At 32.5% G+C, this 25816-nt stretch overlaps 3 protein-coding genes and 2 long non-coding RNA genes across 8 annotated transcripts; 1 reads left to right on the top strand and 4 right to left on the bottom strand.

The window, feature by feature from the left end:
• Window positions 1-1318: 1318 nt before the first annotated feature.
• LOC149092891 (uncharacterized) lies at window positions 1319-2142 on the bottom strand. The gene is made up of 2 exons (XR_016200328.1): window positions 1553-2142; window positions 1319-1482 (listed from the first exon to the last, which is right to left on the bottom strand). It is a non-coding gene; the product is annotated as an uncharacterized LOC149092891 (long non-coding RNA).
• A 1039-nt stretch (window positions 2143-3181) lies between these two features.
• On the bottom strand, window positions 3182-4878 carry LOC107362907 (uncharacterized). The gene is made up of 2 exons (XR_001568761.3): window positions 4091-4878; window positions 3182-4009 (listed from the first exon to the last, which is right to left on the bottom strand). It is a non-coding gene; the product is annotated as an uncharacterized LOC107362907 (long non-coding RNA).
• Window positions 4879-4990: 112 nt separating this feature from the next.
• Window positions 4991-19995, top strand: LOC149092889 (leucine zipper putative tumor suppressor 1-like). Of its 2 annotated transcripts, XM_089269969.1 has the most exons (5): window positions 4991-5541; window positions 6138-6289; window positions 16445-17218; window positions 18120-18263; window positions 19084-19995. In XM_089269969.1, exons 1-5 carry the CDS (start codon window positions 5508-5510, stop codon window positions 19738-19740), a joined length of 1761 nt encoding a protein of 586 aa, XP_089126095.1. In that variant the 5' UTR covers window positions 4991-5507; the 3' UTR covers window positions 19741-19995. The 2 variants fall into 2 exon arrangements, with proteins under 2 accessions (XP_089126095.1, XP_089126096.1); XM_089269970.1 differs by lacking the exons at window positions 4991-5541; window positions 6138-6289 and adding an exon at window positions 14716-15593.
• Window positions 8778-14635, bottom strand: LOC149092890 (uncharacterized). 3 transcript variants are annotated; one of them, XM_089269971.1, is made up of 5 exons: window positions 14494-14635; window positions 13514-14177; window positions 11640-11909; window positions 11152-11317; window positions 8778-9326 (listed from the first exon to the last, which is right to left on the bottom strand). In XM_089269971.1, exons 2-5 carry the CDS (start codon window positions 13829-13831, stop codon window positions 9199-9201), a joined length of 882 nt encoding a protein of 293 aa, XP_089126097.1. In that variant the 5' UTR covers window positions 13832-14177; window positions 14494-14635; the 3' UTR covers window positions 8778-9198. The 3 variants fall into 3 exon arrangements, with proteins under 3 accessions (XP_089126097.1, XP_089126099.1, XP_089126098.1); XM_089269973.1 differs by having other exon boundaries at window positions 14094-14177; XM_089269972.1 differs by lacking the exon at window positions 8778-9326 and adding an exon at window positions 11055-11095.
• On the bottom strand, window positions 19875-25809 carry LOC149092888 (multifunctional protein CAD-like). The gene is made up of 4 exons (XM_089269968.1): window positions 24027-25809; window positions 23865-23963; window positions 20284-23804; window positions 19875-20195 (listed from the first exon to the last, which is right to left on the bottom strand). Exons 1-4 carry the CDS (start codon window positions 25677-25679, stop codon window positions 20081-20083), a joined length of 5388 nt encoding a protein of 1795 aa, XP_089126094.1. The 5' UTR covers window positions 25680-25809; the 3' UTR covers window positions 19875-20080.
• Between the last annotated feature and the right edge of the window lie 7 nt (window positions 25810-25816).

The raw sequence follows: 25816 nt of genomic DNA, 5'->3' as shown, positions 1-25816 counted from the left end.
AAGAGAAATGGAGAATACTTTGAGTCAAGTTTAAAGGACAAATGTATTGTTAAAAAGCATACTTATTGGAAGTGTAAAAAGGGCTCATTTTCAAAACACAAGCACTGGCAAACTTCAGTCCACCTTACAATAGTAATCACCTTACTTGGCCTCTTCTCTTCCTGTGGCATCTCGTAAAGTGATCAACACAAGTACAAGGAATATTGTAAGAATAGAAACCATTGACTCCGGAAACTTTTCATTCACCTTGTGTTTAATTCCCTCGTTTAATTTGAAGCTATAAGATGTTTAAAAATGACGGAAAGAAGAAACAAAGAAAATAATTTGAGTAATTATAATTTTGTAAAACTATCCAAATTATATAAATTCATTATTATCTCTCTATTGGCCTTGGTTAATGTTGCTGTATCCATCGAGGAAATTGTGTTCACTTCACCATTAATTATGCTATTATTTCATTCATTAGAGATAAATTAGCTGTGCAACTAGAGATGTGACAATCATAGATAGCGAACCTTGACCAAACCAGTTTCTTGGTTAGGGTCAAATAGTGCATAAACGAGGAGCGAAAGAGCCAAGATGATCAAGATGTAATGGTGATGACCCAGTGTTATAGTATTAATAGTACGGTCGACTCAAGTCTGTGGTTGACCTTCGTGTTATCCTCATAGGCAAAGGCACGAAAAAGTGAGTTAAGGGACATCAACTGGACTATCTTGAAATGTTTAGTGAAAGCTCTGGAAGAGAAAGCAAAGAAAGGATCATTAAAAGTTGACTGGACAAGTTTAGCTCGTGCTATGTAGCTTTGCACGCGCAATGAAAGATGCAAGAAAAGTCTATAAGAAAATTAGAGGAGAGAGAAGGGAAACGAGACTGGTTTAGAGGGCCATTTATATACAATCAACATACACACACGCGTCCTCCATCTGGATGAAAACTGTTACCAGAGATGAAAATGGTTTGGACTTTGTAGACTTGTAGCTCATCTATGGTGAAGATTTGTATCTCCATATGTTTTTGTTGAAAATTTCCTGACCCGTTTCTCCTCATCTCTCCTCATCTCTTCTCCTTTCTTCTCTTTACCTTCCTCCTCCTTTGTATTCTTGTTTCCATATCATTGTTTACCTGGATAATATAATCAAGGATAACTCGGCAAGATTTTCTGGTTGCTTTTTTTCCTCATTTGACCTTAAAATTGTATCATTCAATCCCTTGCTTTGTTTCTCGATTAACTTCTTTTTCATATTGATGGTTTCCATCTTTCGATTAGCTAATTGAATACCATGGGCCTTCTTTTTTTCTCACAACGCTTCATTGATTTTCATATTTGCCTTGTTAAACAAACCAAGTTGAAATTATTCTTTGTTGATGCTGCTTTGGCTCCTTCATTGTTCAATTGGTAAATTTGTTTTTCCATGTCAGTTTCATCTTCAGTAAGGCAATCAATTTACCACATTAATGGCTAAAATTGCAAGCGAAAACCTTGAAGAGCAAAAAAATGAGAAAACAAAACATTATTATTTGGCCAATCTTGATATTTCATCGATATTACTGTGAACAAGCTAACAAACTTGAGTTGAAATTTTAACACTCATGCTCTAATGATTTGAAAACAGGACATAATTTTGAACGAGTAAACTTAATTTACAGCAGTTAATTTCCACTTCCGATTATTCTTTAGACTTTACTCGGTAAGAGTAGGCCTTTTTGTAGATCAAATTGTCTTGTGGACAACAAGTGGGCCTCTCTTTTGATAAGGGTCAACTGACAATCTCGGAGACATCAACAACTAAGTCGGTATTCAGGGTTACAACAGGAAACAAAGCTTCCTTCTGTAACAAGTTTTACATGCCAAAGTGACTTCACATTGAAAAGGTTAAAGGTCACTCTCAATGAGTTTCCATTTCATTTCCGCTTCTCAGATGGGACAGATAAAAGCCGAAAGAAAATCCAATAAATAACAATTTGAAGAGGAAAAAATAATTAAAAAAACATCTTTAACAGCAAATATGGTAAAAATATTGAAAGTCAACAAAGGCTCAAGCCTGTCAGTAGCCACTTGTGGTAAAAACCAATACTATAAATCAGCGGGACACAAATTAAATTGATAATTATCCAGAAAAGAGGCACACATGGAATCAAATGTTCAAGTTAACTGTTGGCATGATGATTGTAACATTAATCCAATTTCTTCTATCATTATCAGTTGATCAGCATAATTAAAATTAATATGGTTCTTGTTTACATAATGTATATGCATAAGTAAAAGCACATTTGGTTCAAACAGTAAATCATCTGATCAGTTCTTTTCCATATTTCTTTCCAATCAATTGAATCTTGGTGACAATTTGGTGAAAATTAACACTCACAACTACAATAGAGATAAATAAAAACAAATTCAAAGTCGATTGAAACGGGTAATCAACACAATTAAAGCAAATAGGAATACAATACTTGCACTTACAATAACAACAACTGAAGGTTGGGTGAAAAAGAGCGGAAAAAGAGTTACCTCGAGATTGTTTCTCTTTTTTCAATGACTAACTTTGATTTGGCAATGGAATTATTTCCCCATTTCAATTATTCATTTTATTAATCTAATTTGAGTGCAATTAGTACAATCTATTTAGATAATACAAGAGATAACTCAGGTAAATTAAAACGGTATTGAAGAGCTGAGAAAGTTTACATTACATTTGCCATTGAAGGTTGTATTTTATTTCGCATATTTAACTTTTAATGTGAACCTAATTTTATTCTTTCATTGTAACTGATTTAAATTGTAACCTTTTGTTTGTTGAATCTAGTTTATTAACTTAATGAACTTGTATTCAATACACAACCGGGTTAATAGTATTTGGTTAGATGTTTTTACACCAATTGGTTCAGTTTATAGCAATTGCAAGAGTTAAGGCTCAATTCAATTTTATTGGACTTGTGTAGGCCAATTAATCAGAAATTAGTTTTCATTATCATCAATTTACCGAGATGAAGTAATGCATTTAATCAGTAATTGGCAGAAAATTCCACTTCTCAATTAAGCATTACATCACGCTGTACTGCAATTTTCAAGTCAACCATGAATAAAATGAAACAATTAATATTGATGAATAGAAGAGTATCGAGATAATCAGAAATGCTAATAACAGCCTTTAACAGAACAGAAAGTAACAGTGAATACAATTATTCTAACAACTTTAATGTGACTAATAATAATGATAAGCATCAGTTTAAATTTACCAGCAAAAAGGTGAAACTAGTCCAACAACAAATCAATTGATTAACCAATTGAGTTGGTGAAAAACAGGGAAACTTGAACATGATTATAATAACGACAGTTGAAATCATCATTAAAATAATTAGGAAGACTCGAAAAGATGAGTCCAATGTGAATGCATTAATCTTAATCTGCAGACCAATTGTTGCTTTGAATTTGATTCATTGTAAACTTGATTACTTGAGGTCCTCAATCACCCAATCTTAACCCAATTCATTTAGTTGCAAGAACTGATTGAGGGTGGAAATAAAAGAGTTGATGAAGATGTTGGCTAGAATGTTCATCACTTCATAAGGTTCAGCCATGTTGTTCAAAGATAGTCTTTCATGTGAATTAGCATTGAACAAAATCTGGTTCTGTTTTTGGGAAAAGCATCATCATGTTGAACCGTAAATCAGGTCAACTCTGGTCACGGGCTCAGGATAAATGTAGACACGCATGAGATAACAATTTAGGCTTTACCATGAGGAGTGCCCTGAAGCTGATAAAGAAAAAGGTTGATTAAGCTTGAAACAATACCGCAGGACAGAATAAGATGAAGATGATGAAGTGAAACTCCGATTTATCCATTATTTTGGTTCAGCTTTTTTTCCTTGTTAACTGGGCCAATTTATGGAAAACAAGTTTCTCTCTTTCCAGTGACTTCGCCCTTTGTTAATGTATCATCATTATTATCCTCATTATTAACCATGTTTGTGTGTGGTTCACATTCAAAATTAGCCGATCATTAATCTGAACATTTGGAAGAATAAAAACAAATTAAGAACCAAAATTAACAATTTATTCAAGAGTAATTTAATTGATTAGACTTACTTGCATGGGTTTGGATAAAATGGAGGGAGAAACAATAACAAATGAAAACAAAGTGTCATCGGCTTAGGGACAATCTGCTAATTAACCCTTGTAAGAAAATTGGATTATTTTTAAATTTATTTGACTTACAATTTATTTCCAATAATTTATTTATTTACTCTACCAATTAGCGGTGCACTTTGGTTATCTGTTGTTAACCAGAATATCATCTGGAACTGATTAGTTGAGACAAGTAGGAATATTAGTAATTTAAGTTACCAGTTTTGTCATTACCAACGTCTGGATGCAAAATTTACAATAACAATAAACCATTTTACAATTAACATCGCTAACAGGAGTGATTATGTGAATCATGTTTCTACTTGTTAGTTTTATTAATCAACAGGAAATTCAATTTAACGATTCATTGATAGTCTAGATAATGAGATATGTTCAACTTTACTGATTAACCAGCCAATCAATTTTATCACTAAACATCTACATGGTAATTATGATAGTCAAACTATTATTGAACTTAACTCAACGTTTTTTCAATCAGCAACAACAATCAAAATTATTGCTGAACAAATATAACCATCAATAAGTCACCAATATGGCAACAAAGGGTAATGTTTATCGTTAATCTTAACCTAACCATTTCCCTTGATTTAGATAAAAACAATTGCTCACCAAAGTATTGAAATCTTTTGCAAACAAGTAAACATTCTCAATAACACATGAATTGATCAATCAAGTTTTATCACTAATGCTGGTAATTAATTCGCAATTTGAAGCCTTAATTATCTCAATTAAATTCAACTAACAGTTTCACTTTAATATTTCTCGCTTTACTCAGTAGAGGGCGCTTTTGCCTCTTCTCACTTTTCCAAGTCTGGTTGCAACATTAGGTTAGTTTGAGATGTTGCTCGGATGACTAAAGATGAGAAACCAAATCTTTTTGGTTACTTTGTTATAAACATTTTCTTATTTCATCATTTTAACTGATTTGCTTAAACAATTAGTTTATGTTTCATCGTTGATTATTTATTAATCTTAATCATTACCAACTAACTGTCAAGTTTTATTGTTTCAATCCTTACCATTTTGTATCATTTTGGTTTCCATTTGCATTTACGGTGTTCATCTTTTATAATTCTTTGGCTTTTATAATTTCTTCACCAATTGGAATAATTTGTTTACTGTTGAGTGTCCAGTTTTTATGACAAATCTGGTTCCTGTTTATTTCTCAAGCCTTGTGTAATTTGGTCATTTTATACAACTCTTGATTTTCATCTAATCTTCTTTTCAACATCGAGATCCCTTGTGATTGTCAACTTCAAGTTAACCATCAACAAGTGAATTTATCCATCGATTTTGTTACCTCTTTTTTTGACACTTTTATGTTTACTTGAACATCAATTCGGATGAATTAAAAGTGATGCCTGCCATAAATGAATCGGATCTGTCTTTAGGTTAGTAATTTTCAATATTTTCAACTATGTCGTCATTAACTGTCATCTTGGGTCTCATCACTTTGTCCATTAATAATAATCAAATTATCAACTTTTTGTCAATGTTTACCCTACAAAACCGTTGACTGTGTTGATATATTCTGGGAAACTCAGCAAAGCATTAATTATCCGATAGATCCGAGAACTTGTCAATTGAAGGTTCACCAACGTTCCTGGTTATTTTCTTATCACTTTTTTCCAATCTTCATTTTTTTCTTCTTTCAATCCTCTCTCTTTTACCATTTTTCAAAAGGTCTCAACTTTTGAAATTAAAATGGTAGATGGGAGAGCTTTGAAGAAAGGAAGTTGAATAGAAAGAAAGAAGACTTGCAAAAAAGAAAGACATTGGCTGATGAAAATAAACATTTTCTTGGATCCATCAAGTTCCCATGAAGTCAAAAAAAACCCTGAACCTAGAACAGAATGAAATGAAGCAATAATCTTGAATAAAGAAAGATCATCTTCTGTATCCAATCAAGATTCTATTGAAACTTTTTTCCTCTTCAAACTGAGTATTCCTAATTTTCTTGTCTCTCTTTGTCATGTCTATTTTTTAGATGCTTGTCCAACAAACTTTCAAGACGTTTTGACCAATGAGACCAACTTAAAGCATAAAGAGGAAGAAGTATTAGGACATATTTACGAAGACATTGATAAATCTGGTCCACCAAGAATCGCACCAATCAGTGGAGTTCTTGAATCATCCAATGTAAGATAAAACACTTCTAAATGTTTATGCCCATCTCTTGACCCTTGACTCCTCTTTCTTTTTCTCTTTCTTACCCAAACCCTCCTTCAATACCGATTGCATCCTTATCATGTAAGAAGCTAACCACAACCAACCAACAACCCAATATTTGCATCTTTATCATCTCATTACTCGATTAGTTGTTTTTGGTCCTCAAAATGATGAATTACATTTGATTAGATTGATGTTGCATTGAAAAAAACAAGATTTCAAACAATTTACAACTTGTTTTATTTTCATCAAGAATTACTTGATTTTGATCATTCTCAATGACTTTTATCATTTTTAAGGTCTAGACAAGTTCAGTTATCATATTCACCATAAAATGAATTACTTATTCCTTGTTTCATCAATGCACCATCAATATCATTAATTATGATTAAAGTTTAAACATTGATTAAGATTACTTGATGAATTGCCTAATTGCAAGGAGACCAAAGTTCAATGAAACAAAAACGGTTGTTGGTTGGTAATGAAGTTGATGTTTATATTGTTTAATTGTTACAATCAAATGTTTATTTATAATTTGATGAATTGTCAACAAAAGTGTTCTTGACCTTTGAACAAAAGATGTTATAAAAGTTGCTTTTTATGACCAAAATTTAATGACATTATTATGGTAATAATAGTTGTCAATTGAACCCTTCACAATGTAACCCATCCTTCAATCATCCAGAAATTGGGATAAATTTTAATCATCCTTGGAAGACAATAAAAGATGATAAAGATGGCTACAGTGACAAAAGTACATCTTGAATTACCTATTTAGGGCCGATCCGATGAACTAAAATGTTTGTCAAAATGTTTGTTTATTGGCAATGTTTGTTAAAATTAATCGATTTTGATTAATGTCATTTTAAATCTTAATTAAAAAGCGCCATCTTTTGTTTTTTAATGATTTTAAAAGATAACTAAAAATAATTTATAATCAAAAGATAAGAAATTTAATCTCAAAAAATGTAAAGGCGCATGAATAAAATGATTGTTAATTTTTTGATCGGACAGTGTTAATGTTGATGACGTAATAAAATCAAACAAACATTGCCTACTAACAAAGATTTAAACAACATTTTAAACATTTTTTAGTTCATCGGATCGGCCCTTAATTGACAGATCTGGACTAATCATGATCATTTTCAATCATCGATCATCTTGTTCATCATGAAAAAAACAACGGTCTCATTGCCTTAAATGAAGACTCAAGGTTTTTTGTTTTCACGATACATTGTGCTTCAAACTCACCAGTTTGTCATGAATCACAAATAAATTATCATCAAATTATTATCATGTCTGAATCATAAGAATCACTGATTAAGAAGTAATCTTTTTATGGGAATCTTCATCATGACAACTTGTTGATTGTAAACAGCTTTGATACATTGTAATGAATATTGTAGGATGCACTTTATCCATGTAAATTGGGTTAAAATAGTTAATTTTTTAATTACTTCAACATAGTCTTTAATTATTCATCAAAAGGAAAGTGTTCAATCCAAAGTAAAACCTGTAAAAGCTGATTCCAATTTCCTTCTGAAACTCAAAGACAGTGAACCATTCAATGAACTTTCCATGTAAAAGTTGAAAAAATGATTATGAGGTTAGACCTTTTTTTGATTCATGATGAGTGTTAAAAAAAGCTGAATCATGAGAATGATATAAAGATGATAATCAAGTTACAGGACACTTACAGACTATGAAAAATGACCAATGAAGATGATTTTTATTCTTTAATTTAACTTTTCTTCTCTTTCCAATTCCGTCTGAATCTCACTAATGATACAACCACGAATGAAACTTTCATTTTTTCACTTCTTTTTTTACCTGTTTTTTTACCTTCAAAATATTGCATTCAGTGTCCAGTAATGAAAGTCTCATCTTATTGTAATTTCAACAGTCCGAAACAATATTTATGCCCACTTTCACCGGCAAACCTTATCATTTTCTCCATGTATTCATTATCTTGAAAACAACTTTATTCTGTTCATTTCTCTACTCATCTTCACTATGAAAAGCGATTTATCTCAAGGAAGAGCATAAAATGTACCAACAATTTGCCAACAAGATGATGATCAAGATGAGATAAAGTTATGAGAAAGGAGCAAAAAATAAACGCTTGGATTCATTTTGATTGTGGTTTTGGTTACAGAACCCAAATTTGATGTTTTTGTTGATCATCATCGTTGGTAAATCATGTTAACAGAAATGAGCATCAGGGTAATAATTCTTGCCTTTGAACTGATAACTCTAGTTTTATTATTCTGTATCTGAGTGTAAATTTTATGATTAACTTTTTAGTTTCACCCAATCAAACAATTTCATTGTTTCCCCAATTTTTAGTTACTTTTGATCAACCAAAGTGTAATCACATTAAGCAATTACATTTTTTCATTTTAGATTAACTGGTTTCAATTTCATCACGAAAACCATTTAATTAAATTAACGGTACATGTTTATGTTTATAATTAATTTTATTCCTAATAACTTTAAATTATACAAAATTGAAACTTTCACAGAAAATTATCGTAAAAAACATGGTTTATTTTAAATAGTTAATTGCAAATTATCAGTAAATTGTTGTAAAAACTTTCTCATGAAACCAGAAACAGTTTAACAGCATCTTCAACCCAATATGAAGACTCATGATGAACTGTGTTTATCTTAAATGTTTGTAAATTGTTATTTTGTGATTGTTAATTATTCATCAAAATTAACAATATTTTTGTAAAAAAAAGTAAACAGTTGAAAAGAAAGTTGAATTTCAACAATTGAATTTTAACCAGGAACCAGCCTGTTGCTGTCAATTGTCCAAATGTTTCGATTGCAATCGATTTATGATTTTATCCATTTGTTAATTCACTTTGATTAACCAATTAATCCCAACCTTTCCAAGAATCATTGGCATCAAATTTATTATTGTGTGAGGTTTCCTTTTTGTGTCCTGATTGGAAATGATGATCACCTGATTTACCAGTTTTATCCCAACCACCCAACTTTTTACCTTTATTAAGACAGAAAAGTTAATTGTCAATTTATAATCGTATCATCATTGTGATCAAAAATTCATTTTTAGAATCACTTTTTTGTTTGCTTGTTTTTGTTTCTTCAAATCAATCAATTGTGATTAACAAGAAAAACTATCATCTTGATCAATTGAAATAGTTAGATGATAGCCAAGCCTGTTTACCTCAATTTCAATCTTTTTTCATTTACTAAACATTTACCTTTTTTACCTGTTCATCAGTTTGCATAACTGTCTTCAATTCACCTGCAATTAATGGTTACAAAGTTTGAAATAATAATTGATTGACTCTCTCATTAACTTGATCATAATTCCTCTCCGTCAATTGTCATCTAAACAATCCATAACCAATTATTGTAACAAACTGTAATAACCTGTTTTAATTGCTAAATAATCAGTCAACTTGTAAGAATAATTAAACGTCAACTTAAACTCTTTCATTGTTTTCTTGTTTCTTATAACTTTAGATTTATTATCTCTATTATATCATGAAAAGTTTAGAAACAATTCCTGGTAATTCAATGATAAAAACTGTTATTACAAGTTGATTAACATTTGAAACAAATCGTTCACGTTCATCATTTAAATTATTCATTTTAATACTGTTCAAACTTTAAATTGCAATATTATCAAATCTCTTGTCAACATCGTGAACACTTTTTTGACATAAAACAATCTCAATTAACATACAACATGTACAACAGTTAATTCAATCCAAGTTAATTGTTTTAGACAACGGTTAACCGTAGCTACTAATTTTTACAGCTAACAGTGGTTCAGTCAAAATAAAGTTTAATTGTGTTAACTTTTATTACCTTCATCAACTAAATCATCTGCATCATCATTCAGCCACACTTTGCAAACGTTTTCAGTGGCCTCAACTTTACTTTCAAAATTCTTAAAGTGCTAGATGACATCAAACTTATTTATATTTACAATCAACTTCTTATTACAAAACGTTTCAATTGTTTCAAGACTGTACAACCGATGACCTGTAATTAACCTGAATCGAGACGCTTATTTCTAGGAATCAAGTAATGATTGAAACTGAAAAGGGAAACTTAATTGTTGTTAATTCGTTGAGTCATTTAGGTAATCATCAAACAAGATCCGACTGTGACTAAATTGTCAACAAATTAACTACTCACTTAACTGTTCAATTGATTAAAGTGAATCTTTTGTGCTTGACAGACTACAAGAGTTTCAACAAGCTCAAAATTTACCCAAAAACCCGAAAAACCAAGCAATGAGATCACCACAGGTCACCTAGAACCATTTAGAGCATCTTTTTCCAGAAAAATCCCAAAAAACTAAATCACTGAAATCTCATAAAGCTAACAAAGTAAACAAAATTATAATTCTGATGATGTAAAAAGCTGACCTCGATACCTTTATAAGCAAATGTATCACTAGGAAACATCAAATCATTACGATTAAATGGATTGTAAACATCTTGGTTCCTTTTTTTTTCTGGTATTATGTTGTTTTAGCTGTCTATTGATTTGTCTTATTGGCCTAGTTTCATCCTCAAAGGTGCATTAAATTGAAGAGCAGCTTGAAAAAGTTTGGGAAAAAAGGTCAAAAAAGTAAAACTTGCGTTTTCAATTGGTAACCAAAAACTAGTACTTGAACTTGACTCTGCCATTAACTTGATACTCATTGACGTCAATGTTGTTTTCATTTGCTATCTTTTGCTTGACCCCATAACCACCCAACTATGGGCTAGTTTGTTTTCCTTGTCAAATTACCTGCAAAGTGATTCACTTTTCATCTTAAATTTTCTTACAAACACAAAGTTACTCACCATATTGTTGGTTCTCTGTTTTATCTTCATTTTGACCAGTAACTTCATCTAATTCATCTCCTTGATTAGCCTGCTCATGGTCAGCAAACTTTTGATGGTATTTTTCAAATTTACCAAAATCGTGTTTCTGTCCATCATCTGATTTCTTTGTCCAAGCACCATTAGACTGAATAAAAATAACAAACAAAACAATTAACAAATCATGTTATTCATGTATTTGTGTATTTAGGTTGATAAACTTCGCCATAATGGTTAAATCAATTTTGATTTATAAATGCTGATCAGTCTCTAAATTGGGATAAACAATTAGTCCCATTAATGCGACAATTTAGCTTTATATGTAAATGCTTCGAAACTACGGAAGTTGATTGCTTTTTCAATTAACTTCATATTCACCTTAATATGTCATTTCAATTACATTTCGATTACATTTCAATTATAATTCAATTTGTTTAATTTAGTTTCCATTATAATTAATAAACTTTTACCTCTTTATCCCAATCCCAACTGGTTGGTGTGTTACCATATTTTGAATCTGAATCTGCTTTACCAGTTTTAATGGATCCAATTTGCTTATTATTAACATTTTTATGCTCATCGTTATGATCGCGACTCTGATAATGTCCACCATCGTAACGACCTTTATATTCATCTTCATTTTCCGATTTTCCTGAATCAATTTTCATGTTTTCATTAATAGCATCAGCCAATTCATCTTTAGCTTTCCTTTCCCAATCATCGACAAAACCTTTCCAATCCTGTTAAATTAAAATAACAATTTATAAATTTAATTTCCCTTAAATCAATATATAATTTAAAAGAGTGATTTGCATGATGAAAAGAATAGCCCATTGAGAGGAGAAAAGCTTTAAGGCTTTTTGAATACGCAACAAAATAATCAATCTGATGATGAATGGAAAAACAAATCTGATTAAACAATTGATTGCGAGGCTTGTAAAGATGATCATCATCAATATGATTAGATTTAACGTCAATCGACTGATGGTTAAAAAAATTGAAATAAACTGGACAATTGATTGCAATGATTTGCATCATCTTCTGATGATTCAGTTGTATGATCAACATCTAACTGAATCAACATTCATTCATTTTCATCAACCTTAATCATAACAGTTTCTCTCATCAATTGACTGGTGAATGTTTCTCATTATTGATGATTAGTTTCGCTTGCTTCTCTAAATTGTTCACACAACCATGATTATTGAGTTTTAAATTGTCATGAAACAAACAGTGAATGAATAAGAAAAAAATCTCGTTTTGTTGCTCATTTGTGCTTTTCACATTCAAATGATTCACTTTCATCAACTAACATCAAGTCAACAATCTGATTATCTTATTGTCTGACTAACTTGCATTCAATTTCATCAATTGATACAGAATAAGAAGAAAAAATGTTTCAATGAAAATACAACAAAAAAACCAAATGCATTTGTACTGCTATCTCATTCATAAGCTGCTATTATTCACTAATTAACATGAGCTACTGAAAAAAATGCAATCTTATAAGTTACTTGATTTCAATAATAGTCATTAACATCATTTTACTTGCATCAATGAAGGAAATGGAGCATTAAATTGTACAATATAAAGCAATATTTTGACCTAAAATAAATCACCAATCACTTATTAGTATACAATATGTTTTTGCTGTTTCTATTATCAACAGGATTCTTAAAAATAATTATATCTAATGAACGTTGAAATGATGCTTCATTTTCATCAACTGAACATCAATGATTTTTAAGATATTTCTGATTCCAACACAGACTCAACAGTTTTCAGGTGAAATCTGGTCAAACTGTGATGATAACCATTTGACTATCAATTTATTAACCCTGAGTTTAACTGTAAGCTGTTTATCATGATTTAATAGCAAAAGTTGTCAACATTGAAAATGATCAGTGTGAATGAAAAAGCGTAAACACGCAACCTTCAACATGAAACAGATTGTTGGAGCTGAAGTTGCCTTTTTTGGGTTTAAAATTCTTGCAAGTAAAAAGTAAGGTGAAAACTGATGATCGATTGGTTATGGGGTTAACATGTTATCCAGGAAAAAGATGAGGATGACTACATTTTAAGCGGTAAACAAGGTTTCTCAGGTGAAACTTAAGAAGCTGATAAACACTATCGAGATACAATCAGTTGAAGTCAGTATCGATTTGAAGTGCGTTTCGGTAAATCAACAAAATCAATTAGAAACACACGGGATTATGTTGAAGAAACAATTTTCATGTCAAAATTAACTCAATGAAAAAGCCTTATAACTTCCTTGTCATGTCACCTTCACAATGGACTGAATATTAACATTTTGATTTGGTTTATAAGCAAATTAATCAATCACCCGAGCTTTTTGAAATTCAGCATCAGTTAAATAGTCTCCTTTAGGCACTTCTTGATTCGCTGTTGATTCATGATGATCGTCATTGGTTTCCATGTATTGTTTACCTTTCCAATGAGTTGACCCATGATTTGAATCAACACCATTCTTTCCAAACTGACCATTACTTGATGATGATTTTGGTGTTTTACTTTGGCGAGTTGATGATGATGATCGTTCAACGTTAAATCCATTGGTATTCATTATCAGGTTAAATGCTATTACTATCATAATTAAGGACCACCGAGGTATCATTTTCATCTTTATCATCATCATTATCATTTACACGTTTCTATCTTCTTTTGCTTGTAACAATTTTTCACACAACAGAATAGTTTCACTCAATTTTATAACTATAATTATGTAAAATAATGAGCATATACAAATTTACTATCACAACCGACGAACACAAATTTACACAAACAACAATTAACAATTGACAATCACAATGTGCACAGTTTTGAAGTTGATTTCATTTTCAGCTCTTAATACGATTCTGTTAATCAATTTATACAATATCGTGATGATCAATCAGAGACGCTACCTTAGGGTTGATTAAGATGAACATCTAACAATTTGTACACCTTATCATGATACTATTCATCTGGTTCCTCCTCCTCCTCCAATCCTGCAATCATTAAGAAAAAGGAAATTATGAGTTAGTCAGACGGAAATACTGATGAGAAGTGCGAAAGTAAAAACATTGATCATCTTTTTCTTCAAGATTTTCCATTCTTCTCAATTCTTCCTCCCTTTCTTTCTCCTTCAAAATGTTCAAGAAAAAACAAATTGTTATTCAACTCGTAATTGCTACTTTTCATGTTTAAAGCATCAACTTACACAAAAAAAAACAAGACTAACCAAGCCTTGCTATTTTTTGCTGTCCAATTGTATTGCTAAGCATAATCTTGTTTTTTATTCAAACTTCAATCACTTCTACTCACCCTTTGATCCCATCTCCTTTTGATGCTCAAGCATTGTGTTCCTCTTAACAATAACAATTAAACGACGGGACAATCAGGAAATCATAGATAATAACATCGACAAGAAACAAGTTAAATAATAGTTAACATAAGATTTAACATAAGACATTTAAATTAGTTGAAAGTGCCATCTATTGTTGAGTGAATTGGCCAATCGACGTTGCCTATTGACAGAAAGGTGACAATTTTTAAAACAATAGATGGCAGGCAGTCTAGTTGGTCAAAAATACAAATTTAAATCCTTTGATAACCCTGGTAACAATTGTTAACGCTTTTTTCAAATTAGTGCAATCTTTAATTGTTATTGGCCATATTTTTGTTTCCATATTAAGTCAACCATTAAATGTGGATTTTTTTGAAGGGGAATCAAGTTTGTCTGTTTATGGTCATTTCCTATGGATTGTGCAATTGTTTGATGGAAATGTTAAAGTGTTGTGTTTAAAAAATCACCGAAAAGCGAAAGTGAACAATTCCGGTTCTGGTTCCACTTTGTTTTGTTTACTTCATTTTTTTGTTTATTGTTGATGACTCAGATTCAATCAACCCTGCTGAATCTTAAGATAACTTATCTATTGGGATTGCAATTGCGATTACAGTTCAATCGTCGCAATTCAATTGCAGCGCTTTTTGCGTTTTTGTACAGCTTATAGTAATGAATCCACGTTTTTGATTAATAATTGTCATGAAACTTGCACTTTTTCATCTACCTATAACCCTTTTTTCGTTCTATTACTTGTTTATTTGCTTGTTTACATTTTTATTTGTTTGTATTACTTAAAACGCTTACTGTTTAAACCTGAAACCACTAATCTGTTAGATTAAACAGCTTAAGTTTAGCTTCCCAAAAACATCGAGCAACGCCATTTCCAATGTTTCTCCAAACATCAGTCTTTACTTTTTCTTGTTCTGTTAATGATCAAACAACGTGATTTTTATTTTGTTTCAACACACTGTACATAATTAAGTTATTTTTTTGTCAAATGCTTCTCAAAATGGTGATCAATGGACGATATACTCTTAACTCACCAACTCAAATGAAATCAAAGAATTTCTATGCAAAGGTTAATCATCATTTTTACTACTTATTCAACAATAATTTTCTTGCAATTCTTCATTGTATTCACTCGATAATATAACACCATCAACCTAGTTCACCCAATTTCATGTCACAAGTAGTCAAGATTTCATCATTGAAAGTGACCGATTCGACGCTAGTGCCAACCAATTTGACCATCAGCTCTTGTCTCCTTAAATAATTTATTCAACTTGCAAATTTTATCTGCATCATGTTTCAATAACCTATTCAATTCAGGGTTACCCTTAAGATTTCATCATAAACAATAAGAGTGAGACACTTACGGAATATGCTTAACCTTGTCGCTCTTGTGTTTGAAGATGCAAATACTTGATGGTGATTATTATGATTAACAGGAATACCTTTTGTCTCTTTTATCTTTCTGATAATCAGGCCATCTTCAAGGTGTGAACCCGTTAAGCTAGAATTTTTTTACTTTTTATGAAAAGAAAAAAGAATCTTGCTTGTAGGTTCTTGAGACTCAATTTTATCATCTTTTTGCAGTAAACTCATACAAACATCATGATTGAACCTTCATCAGAAGCTTATCAAAAAAAGATGAACTTTTGTTTCTATTAGAATGAAGGTTCTTTGATATTTAGTTTATCGTTGTTAGTGTTGATGATGATGATCATCATCACCGTCATTACAAGTTACACCAACTTATTTTGATATTTTTTTCTCTTTTCAACCTTACTCATTTAACTTTGCTATAACTTTAGATTCTACCCTCCCTTATTCATTAATTTAAATTTTTTAACCTTTTTCATGCTATTTTCGCCTCTTTGCTTTGCTATTTCAATTTGATTAAAAATTTTTTCTTTCTTCTCTCATTAGTTTCGAAAAATTTTGAAGCCTGTTGCTTTCAAACTTGGAATCGGATCATCTGGACCAATAATGTCACCTGTTGAATTGAAACACACATCTCAAATTTCGTATTCAAATATACAGACTGCACAAGTACAATCTCAACCACCACCGCCACCTCTAACTTCAGTTTCAACAAATAACAATAACAACCATGTTCACGCTCTTCAGCCACCGCCTCAACAGCAGTCACAGCCGCAACAACAACAGCAACCACTAACAGTGACATCACAACAACCACAACAAACACTTCATCCACATCACCATCTAACTCTGAGTAGTCATCATCATCATCACCACCACCATCAACACTTACACAATGATTATCATTCACCACGGACTGGTTCAGTCTACTCAAGTCCATTTTCATCTATCGACTCCGAAACTGATTCTGGAAAATTGATTGTGAACGGTTTGAATCGTGTGGAAACCTTAACAACTAAGTCAAATTTAAGCCAAAGTCAAGCAAGTCTTTCCCATTGCTCGGGTCTTCCTGGAGATGATGATCACTGGTACCTTGATCCACCTCCGCCACCTTCCTCGGTTCTTAAAATGCCTTCACTTAACTGGGACTTATCCAGTTTAACGGCTGCTCGTCGAAGACCTTTAATGTACAATTCAAGTGATTATTTAAGTCAAACTCCTTCGCCCAATGATTCAGTTATTGTTGAACTTGAAGCACTACTTAGGGAGAAAGATTCAGAAATAAGTTACCTTAGAGAAACCTTGGAACGCAATGAACAGGTAAATACATTAATTCATTATTTTCATCTCTTAAATGGCTCCAATACAATTGAAAGTTACAATGTCAAAATATCAAAATTTTTAATAGTTATTCTTGTCGAAACTCTGTAGACCCTGAGACAAGAAAAAGTTCATCAGCTTCTCAGCTATCATCGTCATCTTACCAGTTTTTGTGCTCAAAACTAAATAATGATGATGGCTATGTTGATGGAATCATTGATAAAATTTTAGATTTAGTTAGCATGATTTTTAAAATTTGTTCACGAACCACCATTTCTTAATAAGAAGCAGTGTACCTTAATTTATTATTATATCGCTTTTGATATTGCAATTATACTATCATTTTTTATCAAATCGTGGCCAACAGAAACTTTCTTAACTTAAACAAGTCTCTTGTTTATCATCGGATTCACTTTAAAATGCTTGTTTGAAGTTATATATGTTTAATATCCTACCAATTACAATAGCCGTAATCTTCTAACTACTCAGGCCACGTCCTTCCATCAAAAATGAAATAATCATAATGTTAACTCTTTAATCTCACTTCTTCATGAACTTTACCGAATAACCTATTTGAACTTTATATAAGATTTTAGACGGAGAAAGTCCAATGAGAGTTCCGATCAATTTCAAAATGATCATTTCTCTCTAATCCTATTCAATTCAATATAATTTAATGCAACTTAAACTGGTTAGATAAGACATTGTTTTGTTTTTATTGTCAAATATTAATAGAAATGAAATGGACAAGCTATATTAGGCACAAGCTATTACTTTCAATCATTGCTTTCAATTTTTTTCTTCAGGTTCTTTATGAGCACAATTGTTGATCTATGACAACCTAATAGACTAATAACATATATTAAATTTTAATTTAATCTATTTTTCTCTTCCATTTCAGGTTATCTTCAAAGTTTACGAAGAGAAAGGCCAGAGTTGGGAACGAGAGTTTAAAAAATTGAAGTCACAATACGAGTTAAACCTTAAAAACTATCAGCAAAGAGCAACTCGAGCAGAACAAATGATATCTCTTCAAAATAAACAGGTAAGAATCTGGTTTCATACAACAATCAACAAGTAAACAACATTTACTCAAACAAGTGAAAAAAATATTGAAACAAACGACCGGAGCAGCAAAAGATTACAATTTTTTCACTACATAGAATCAACCAAACTTTACTTTCTACTTTTTCATAGTTTTCCTCCTCATACTTTCACTCTATTTTGGCCCATCTAATAGCTTCTTTTAGACTGAAACCATCTGAATTTTGTTAGCTATTCTTGTTTCTAGACTTGTTTCACTGAATAATCATCACAATCAACAAGCTTCTCTATTTGGGTGTAACCAGCATTTAAAAGGTTCATTACATTGCTTTATTTGTTTACCAAGAGAGACTACCTGAAAATTGACCTTACCTTCAGCGATTTCATCTAAATTTAGTTAAATTATATTCCATCGTTTCCTAATGATTAGTATTTGTTTGAATACACATCAGCTATTTACAATGTAACAATTAGTAGTTGAAGCAATGATTTTCTTACTGTTTCCGGCATGTATTGGTAAATAATACACAACCTTTATTATCGTAATTATCATTATCCCTTTTGAATGAAAAGGTCATCATTTAAGCTGTCACTCTGTTTACAGATTGTCGTCCGGATTTGATTTGTGTTTCATGATTTTTACTTGGTTATTGTTGTTTACCAATTGTCTATTAGATAATCACGTCAATGCAATTTGAATGATTGTGTTCATCCTTGCAGTATCATGATTATCTCTATCCTCTTCCTTCACCTTGTAATGCTTCAACTTACACCTACTTATACAACTTTTACTGATAATTTTATTTCATTTCTATTCACAGAATCAAGCTGACCGGGAGTTAATTGAACAAAATTATGAGACAACCCGAAAAAAGGTTGAATCATTGGAAACTGAAAATGTTGGACTTAAAAGTGAATTGACAAATCTTAAAGAAATGGTTGATGAGCTTAAATGGACTTTATGTGAGCGAAATGGTGAGATTGCTTTGCTCAAATCACAAATCCGTGATTCTAAAGTAGATCTCAATTACCGGTCAACCGAGTTGGTTGGATTGAGGGCCAAACTGAAAGACACTACTGAAGCTCTGGAAGAAACAAAGTTTAAAAGTAATTCCCTGGAAAAAGAATTGGCCTCATGTCAGGATAACTGTAATTCACAGATTCAGAATCTAGGTCAACGGTTATCCGATTTGGTACGACAGTTGGAGGAGAAGAGTAGACAGTATGATACATTGTTTAATGAGAAACGTGAATTACAAGATCAAGTATTAACCTTGCAACAACAATTAACTACTGAACAAACTAATTTTAATAAGGAGAGAGAAACCTGGGCTGATGAGAAGGATAAAGTTCTCAGATATCAACGACAATTGCAATCTAATTACAGGAAGATGTTATCAGCTAACAAGATTCTTGAAGATCTGGCCAGCATCCTCAGGACTAAGGAATTACCAAAAACTGAAGAATCTTCTTGTTAACTATTTTGAATTTTCCATTTACATTTTGACTTATTCTCTTTTCTAATTGATTAATTAACTATCTTTATAATTGATTTCCAAGAAAACAGATCAACTAAAAAATGTGATCTTTACTTTATAAGAAACAAAACAAATCAACTTGTCAAAACTTTTTTTTATTTCATCATTTTTCCAAATCATGTAAAATATAACTCTTTAAATGATCAAATGAAATTTAATCTTAAATAAAACTTTTCTGGTCTTCTAAAACATAAATTGATTTAGTAACAAAAGTATGTCAAAATGATTATGAGGTATTAAAGTTTAAAAAAGCTGTTAAAATGATGATTATGATTATCGATTAAGCTGATGAAACAGTATGACCAAAAACCATTGCGAGTAACGCCATTCTGACAAACATTCCATTTCTCATTTGACGGAAATAAGCAGCTCGAGGATCTTTATCAAAAGCTGGGCTGTTAAATTAATAATTTGACAAAAAGTTAATTTAAATCAATCAATTAATAAATAGATTAAGAATTTTAATTATCTATGCAAACTTACCTTATTTCTTCATTTCGAGGCAAAGGGTGCATAACTATCATCTTCTTCTTAGCTTTAGACATTAATTCAGGAGTAATGATAAACTGTTCTGTCCAATTTCGATAATCCAAGTCTCTTGTAATCCTTTCCTTTTGAATTCTAGTCATATAAATTACATCGGATTCCGCTAATGCATCTTCAAGGTTTGTGTTTTCCTCGAATGGAATTTGTTTTTCGATCAAATAGTTTTTTACAGAGTCAGGAAGTTTAAGGCTTGGAGGTGAAATAAGCTTCAAACGGACATTATAGTGGGTCAATAGTTTTGCCAATGAATGAACTGTTCTTCCATTAAGAAGATCTCCAACCAAAGAAATGCTTAAACCATTTACAGTACCGATTTCTTCTCGAATAGTGAAAACATCAAGTAAAGCTTGAGTCGGATGTTCACCAGTTCCATCGCCACCGTTTATAATCGGAATTTGAGCAGCAGCAGCAGCCATTCGTGCCGCTCCTACTTGCGGATGTCTAATAACCAAAGCATCATAATAGGATGACATTGTTTTCATGGTATCGTCAAAAGTTTCTCCTTTCTGCTGAGATGATTCACTGGGGTCAAATTTTCCTATTGAACCTCCTAATCGAACCATGGCTGCATTGAAAGAATGGAAGGTTCGACTACTTGGTTCATGGAAATATAACCCAAGAGTTTTACGTCGAAGTACATCACAGAGGTCAGCTTTTTTCTCGATTAGTTTCTTTATTTCTTGGGCACAGTTGAACAAAACATGGAGAGTCTGTGCTGTGAACATGTCAACTGAAAGAATATCTTTGTTTCTAAGAGTATCATCATCATGAACAACAGCAATTGATTTTATACGTTTTGTTGGAACCGGTTCAACTTTGGTGGAAGTTATGGTGGGAATAGGTGGTGTGGGTAGAGGAATTTTATCTCCTGTTAGTTCCGTTTTAATATCACCTAAATCATTTAACTTTAATTCTTGTATGACATCAGCACAAATTTCTGGAACTGTTATACGAATTGGTTCTTTAATTCGATCAACCTCTGTTAATGGACATATTTCATTACCAAACCCAGGAGGAACCAGTACTTGTCCATCAATAAAAGCAACCTCACCTCGAAGAACAACTCGTCGAACTTTACCTTTTACTTTTCGACCAGCAAATGGAGTCCAGTCGGCTTTTGTGTAAGGCAAAGATTCAGGAATTATCCATGTTTCATCTAAATCTATTTCAATATAAGTATCAGGTTGGTCTGGTAAATTAAAAATGCGTCTTGGATTGATGTAGAGTTTTGTGAGAATATCTTTCAATGACAACTTTTTCTCATGAACTGCAGTCAACAGTAAGGGAAGGATTGTCTCTAAACCAGGGAAACCGGGACAAAATTGTTTATGTTTATGGGATAAAAGGTGTGGTGCGTGATCCGTTGCAAAGCAATCAATAACATCAAGATTAGCCCAGAGAGCTTGTTGATCTGACTTTTTGACTAATGGTGGTTTCACTGAACTCTTTGATTCACCAATATAAGTTACATCCTCTTCCGACAAGAAAAGATGGTGTGGACACACCTCACAGGTAACTTTTTTACCCTCTTCTTTAGCTGCTTTAATCATAAAAATTTCCTCAGCTCGAGCAACATGACAAATATGAACAGATCGTTGGTATTTACTTGCTACCATTATAATTGCTGCTGTATCACGTCCTTCAGCATGAGCAACTATTGGTAAATCTTTAGGCCAATGTTCAAATTGTTTTATCCAATCATCAAAATTAGACATTGTTAATGTTCCAAATGTTTGATTAAGATACATTTTAAGACCTACAACGGGATTTTGAGATTTGGCTAAACTTGGTAATAATTCAGCATTGGAAGGAGTTGCACCAAGGAAAAATGTATAATCACATTTAGCCTTTGATTTAGCAAGTGTACGAACTTGATTAAGAGTATCACCATCAACGATAGCAGGATCAGTATTGGGCATTGCACAAACCATTGTTATACCTCCAGCTAAAGCTGCTGAAGTACCACTAATAAAATCTTCCTTTTCTTCTCCACCAGGTTCTCGAAGGTGAACATGAACATCAATTAAACCAGGAAGTCTAATTATTTTTCGAGCCGTTAAACAATCAATATTCGTTTTGACTTTTGGTGATCCCTCGATCATGCTGAGGGCGTCAATCAGAAGACGGGCACATTTAACATCAGAAATTAGAGGAACTGAATGATCAATAGCAAAACGTCGTGCTCGATACCCAAGAGTCGAAACTCGACGAGCTCCACGACTTCTCATTGGTATATTTATAATAAGGTCGAATTCTTTCTCTGCTAATGAGGCGACAATAGCATCGACAATATTAACAGTCGGATTTTCATTTCCTATCTCTTCAAAAGGCCATTCTATAGCTTCAATGTAAATCCCTTTATGAGTATAATAATCAGCAGTTCCTTGACTTCCAAACAACTTGTAATTCATTGATTTCAGAAGACGGACACTTCCTAAAAGTTCATCTTTCCTTTCATATCCTCCAATAGAAAGAAATGCTACTTTTCTCTGTGGAATACGGAATCCAGTACTCATTAAAGCTTTAAGATAGGCTTCGTATTTGTTCTCTCCAAAACAAGCGACTTCACCAGTAGAAGCCATTTCAACACCCAGAGCAACGTCTGCTCCAGCTAATCGAGAAAATGAAAATTGAGGAACTTTAACACCAACTCTTGAGTTTGTCACGGCAGGGCTGAAGGTATTTGTTCCAAATTCTTGACTATCGGGCTCATAAGCTCCCATGATTACTTTAGTTGCTAAAGCAACATAGTCAAAGTCTAGGGTTTTCGAGACAAATGGGAACGATCGAGAAACTCTAAGATTACATTCAATGACATAAAGTTGATTATTCTTGGCAATCAATTGCATATTGTATGGACCATTAACTGCTAGAGCTTGACCGATGGCAGCACAAATTTCTTTAATTCGAGCTAGTGTTTCTTCGTTCAAATCATTAGGAGGAGTAATTAACGTAGCATCTCCTGAATGAACACCAGCATTTTCGACGTGTTCTGAAACAGCAATTTTAACTAGTTCACCGTCACGAGCAACAGCGTCAACATCAATTTCTTTAGCACCAACGATATATTTACTAATAACCACAGGGTGGTCTCTATTCACTGTGGCTTCTTTAGCCAAATAAGTTGTCAATTCATTGGCATTAAAGGCCACAATCATTCCAGCTCCACTTAAAACATAAGAGGGACGAACAATACACGGATAACTTGTTTCCGCACAGAAATTTAAAGCTCCTTCAATGTCAGTTAATTCACGCCATTTAGGCTGGTCAATTCCTTTGATGTCAAGAAGACGAGAAAATTTGAAACGATTTTCTGCACCATCTATATTTTCAGGTGAAGTTCCCAAGATTCTAGCATTTTGTCGGTGAAGATCCATTGCAATATTATTAGGTAATTGTCCACCCATACTCAAAATAATACCATGAGGGTTTTCAATTTCATAAATATCCATTACAACCTAAAAAATGAAATAATTAGTTACAAAGACAAACTTAAAATATAAGATGGCTGGACTCACCTCAAAAGATATTTCATCAAAGTATAATCGATCACACACATCGTAATCAGTACTAACAGTTTCTGGATTGTAATTTATCATTATTGTAGTTTTGTTCATCTAGATAAAAAAGAGTCACTCATAATTAATAATCAAAGTTTACATTTAGTTACGGCTACATACTTTACGAAGCTGAGAGACACAACCAACGGCACAACAATCGAACTCTACTGAGCTACCAATTCGATAAACTCCTGATCCAATGACAATGACAGAATTTTTGTTGATTTCTGATGGGTAGATGTTATCAGTATCATCTTCAGATGCATTATAAGTAAGATAAAGATAATTTGTAGAAGCTGGGTATTCAGCAGCAACGGTATCGACCTTTCTAACTCGAGGACGTATCGGAGGAGAGCTTGAGTACCTTAAAGCTCTGATTAAAAGTTCAGCTGAACCAACACAAGATGCAATCTGTTTATCAGAGAAACCGAGCTTCTTAGATTGTAAAATAATATCTGATGAAATTGAGTTTGAGTTGATTGTTTTGAGAAATCGCTGATGGTCAATAATCCGCTTCATCTTATATAAAAACCATTTATCGATTGCAGTTAATTGATTTAACTCTTCTATTGAATAGTTATCCCTCAATGCAGCAGCAAGAACAAAAATTCTCATATCAGTAGGACATTCGAGTTTCTGAGCTGTTGGTTCTTCGACCCCAGGATCAAAACCTGCACAGTTTTCATGCACCATTCTCAATGCTTTCTGGAATGCTTCTTCGAATCTTCGACCAATTGCCATAACTTCACCAACGCTCTTCATTGAGCTTCCAATCCTACGAGATACTCCAGTAAATTTACCTAGATCCCAACGTGGTATTTTAACAACGCAGTAGTCTAGACTGGGCTCAAAACAGGCAGTCGTTGATCCGGTTACCGAGTTTTTCAAGTCTGAAAGACAGATTCCAAGAGATAATTTTGCTGCTACATAAGCCAACGGATAGCCGGTAGCTTTACTTGCTAAAGCTGATGACCTTGAAAGTCTTGGATTTACTTCAATAATATAAAACTCTTCACTTTTAGGGTTTAAAGCAAATTGCACATTACACTCTCCAATAACACCAAGGTGACGGACAATTTTTATAGACATTGATCGAAGAAGATAATATTCTGAATCAGTTAAAGTTTGACTTGGAGCTACAACAATTGATTCCCCTGTGTGGATTCCTAAAGGGTCAAGATTCTCCATATTACAGATTGCTATACAGTTGTCATAAGAATCTCGAATGATCTCATATTCAATTTCTTTCCAACCTTTCAAACTTTTATCGAGTAAAACTTGATTTGAGTGAAGTAAAGCTTTTGATACAATCTTTCGAAGCTCTGTTTCATCATGAGCAAAACCTGATCCAAGGCCACCAAGTGCATATGCAGCACGAATAAGAATTGGGTAACCCAATCGTTTGGCAGTGATAATAGCTTCTTCAACTGAATATACAGCTCCTGATGGGGCAACTCGACCACCAATGGAGGCAACTTGGTCAGCGAAAAGCTTTCGATCCTCTGAGTTAATGATAGATTGAATCGGTGTTCCCATCACAGTTATTGAATATTGTTTGAAAATACCACGATTGTTCAATTCAATCCCACAATTTAATGCAGTTTGACCACCAAACATAAGTAAAATGCCATCAGGGCGTTCCAATTTAATCACCTCTATCACATATTCTGCAGTAATTGGTAAAAAGTAAACCTTTTCAGCTAAGCCAGGATTTGTTTGAACTGTTGCGATATTAGGATTTATTAAAACAGTTGATATTCCCTCTTCTTTCATTGCTTTGATGGCTTGACTTCCTGAATAATCAAATTCTCCAGCTTGACCTATTGATAAACCACCTGATCCAAGGATAAGTACTTTTCTAGGATATTTACGAGCCTCTTTGAAAGTTGGAATGTTTAATCGTTTAGTTA

The sequence above is a fragment of the Tetranychus urticae genome, unplaced genomic scaffold (assembly GCF_039701765.1).
Source record: "Tetranychus urticae isolate SD_2017Ah unplaced genomic scaffold, NJAU_TeUrti_SD_1.0 Scaffold_4, whole genome shotgun sequence".
Lineage (NCBI taxonomy): Eukaryota > Metazoa > Arthropoda > Arachnida > Trombidiformes > Tetranychidae > Tetranychus > Tetranychus urticae.
This window is presented reverse-complemented; position numbering and strand designations above follow the sequence as displayed.

Excerpts from the sequence above, each read along its gene's own strand:
- LOC149092889 (XM_089269969.1), top strand. The coding sequence starts at position 5,508 with ATGCCTGCCATAAATGAATCGGATCTGTCTTTAG. Across the intron at positions 5,542-6,137 it reads TGAATCGGATCTGTCTTTAG|ATGCTTGTCCAACAAACTTT; the intron begins GTTAGTAATTTT and ends TCTATTTTTTAG. Across the intron at positions 18,264-19,083 it reads TATCTCTTCAAAATAAACAG|AATCAAGCTGACCGGGAGTT; the intron begins GTAAGAATCTGG and ends TTCTATTCACAG.
- LOC149092890 (XM_089269971.1), bottom strand. The coding sequence starts at position 13,831 with ATGATAATGATGATGATAAAGATGAAAATGATACCTCGGTGGTCCTTA. Across the intron at positions 11,318-11,639 it reads GTTGGGATTGGGATAAAGAG|TCTAATGGTGCTTGGACAAA; the intron begins GTAAAAGTTTAT and ends ATTTTTATTCAG. Across the intron at positions 9,327-11,151 it reads AACAGAGAACCAACAATATG|GTAAAAAGTTGGGTGGTTGG; the intron begins GTGAGTAACTTT and ends GTCTTAATAAAG.
- LOC149092888 (XM_089269968.1), bottom strand. The coding sequence starts at position 25,679 with ATGAAAGAAGAGGGAATATCAACTGTTTTAATAAATCCTAATATCGCA. Across the intron at positions 23,964-24,026 it reads GTGTCTCTCAGCTTCGTAAA|ATGAACAAAACTACAATAAT; the intron begins GTATGTAGCCGT and ends TTTTTTATCTAG. Across the intron at positions 20,196-20,283 it reads CCTCGAAATGAAGAAATAAG|CCCAGCTTTTGATAAAGATC; the intron begins GTAAGTTTGCAT and ends TTAATTTAACAG.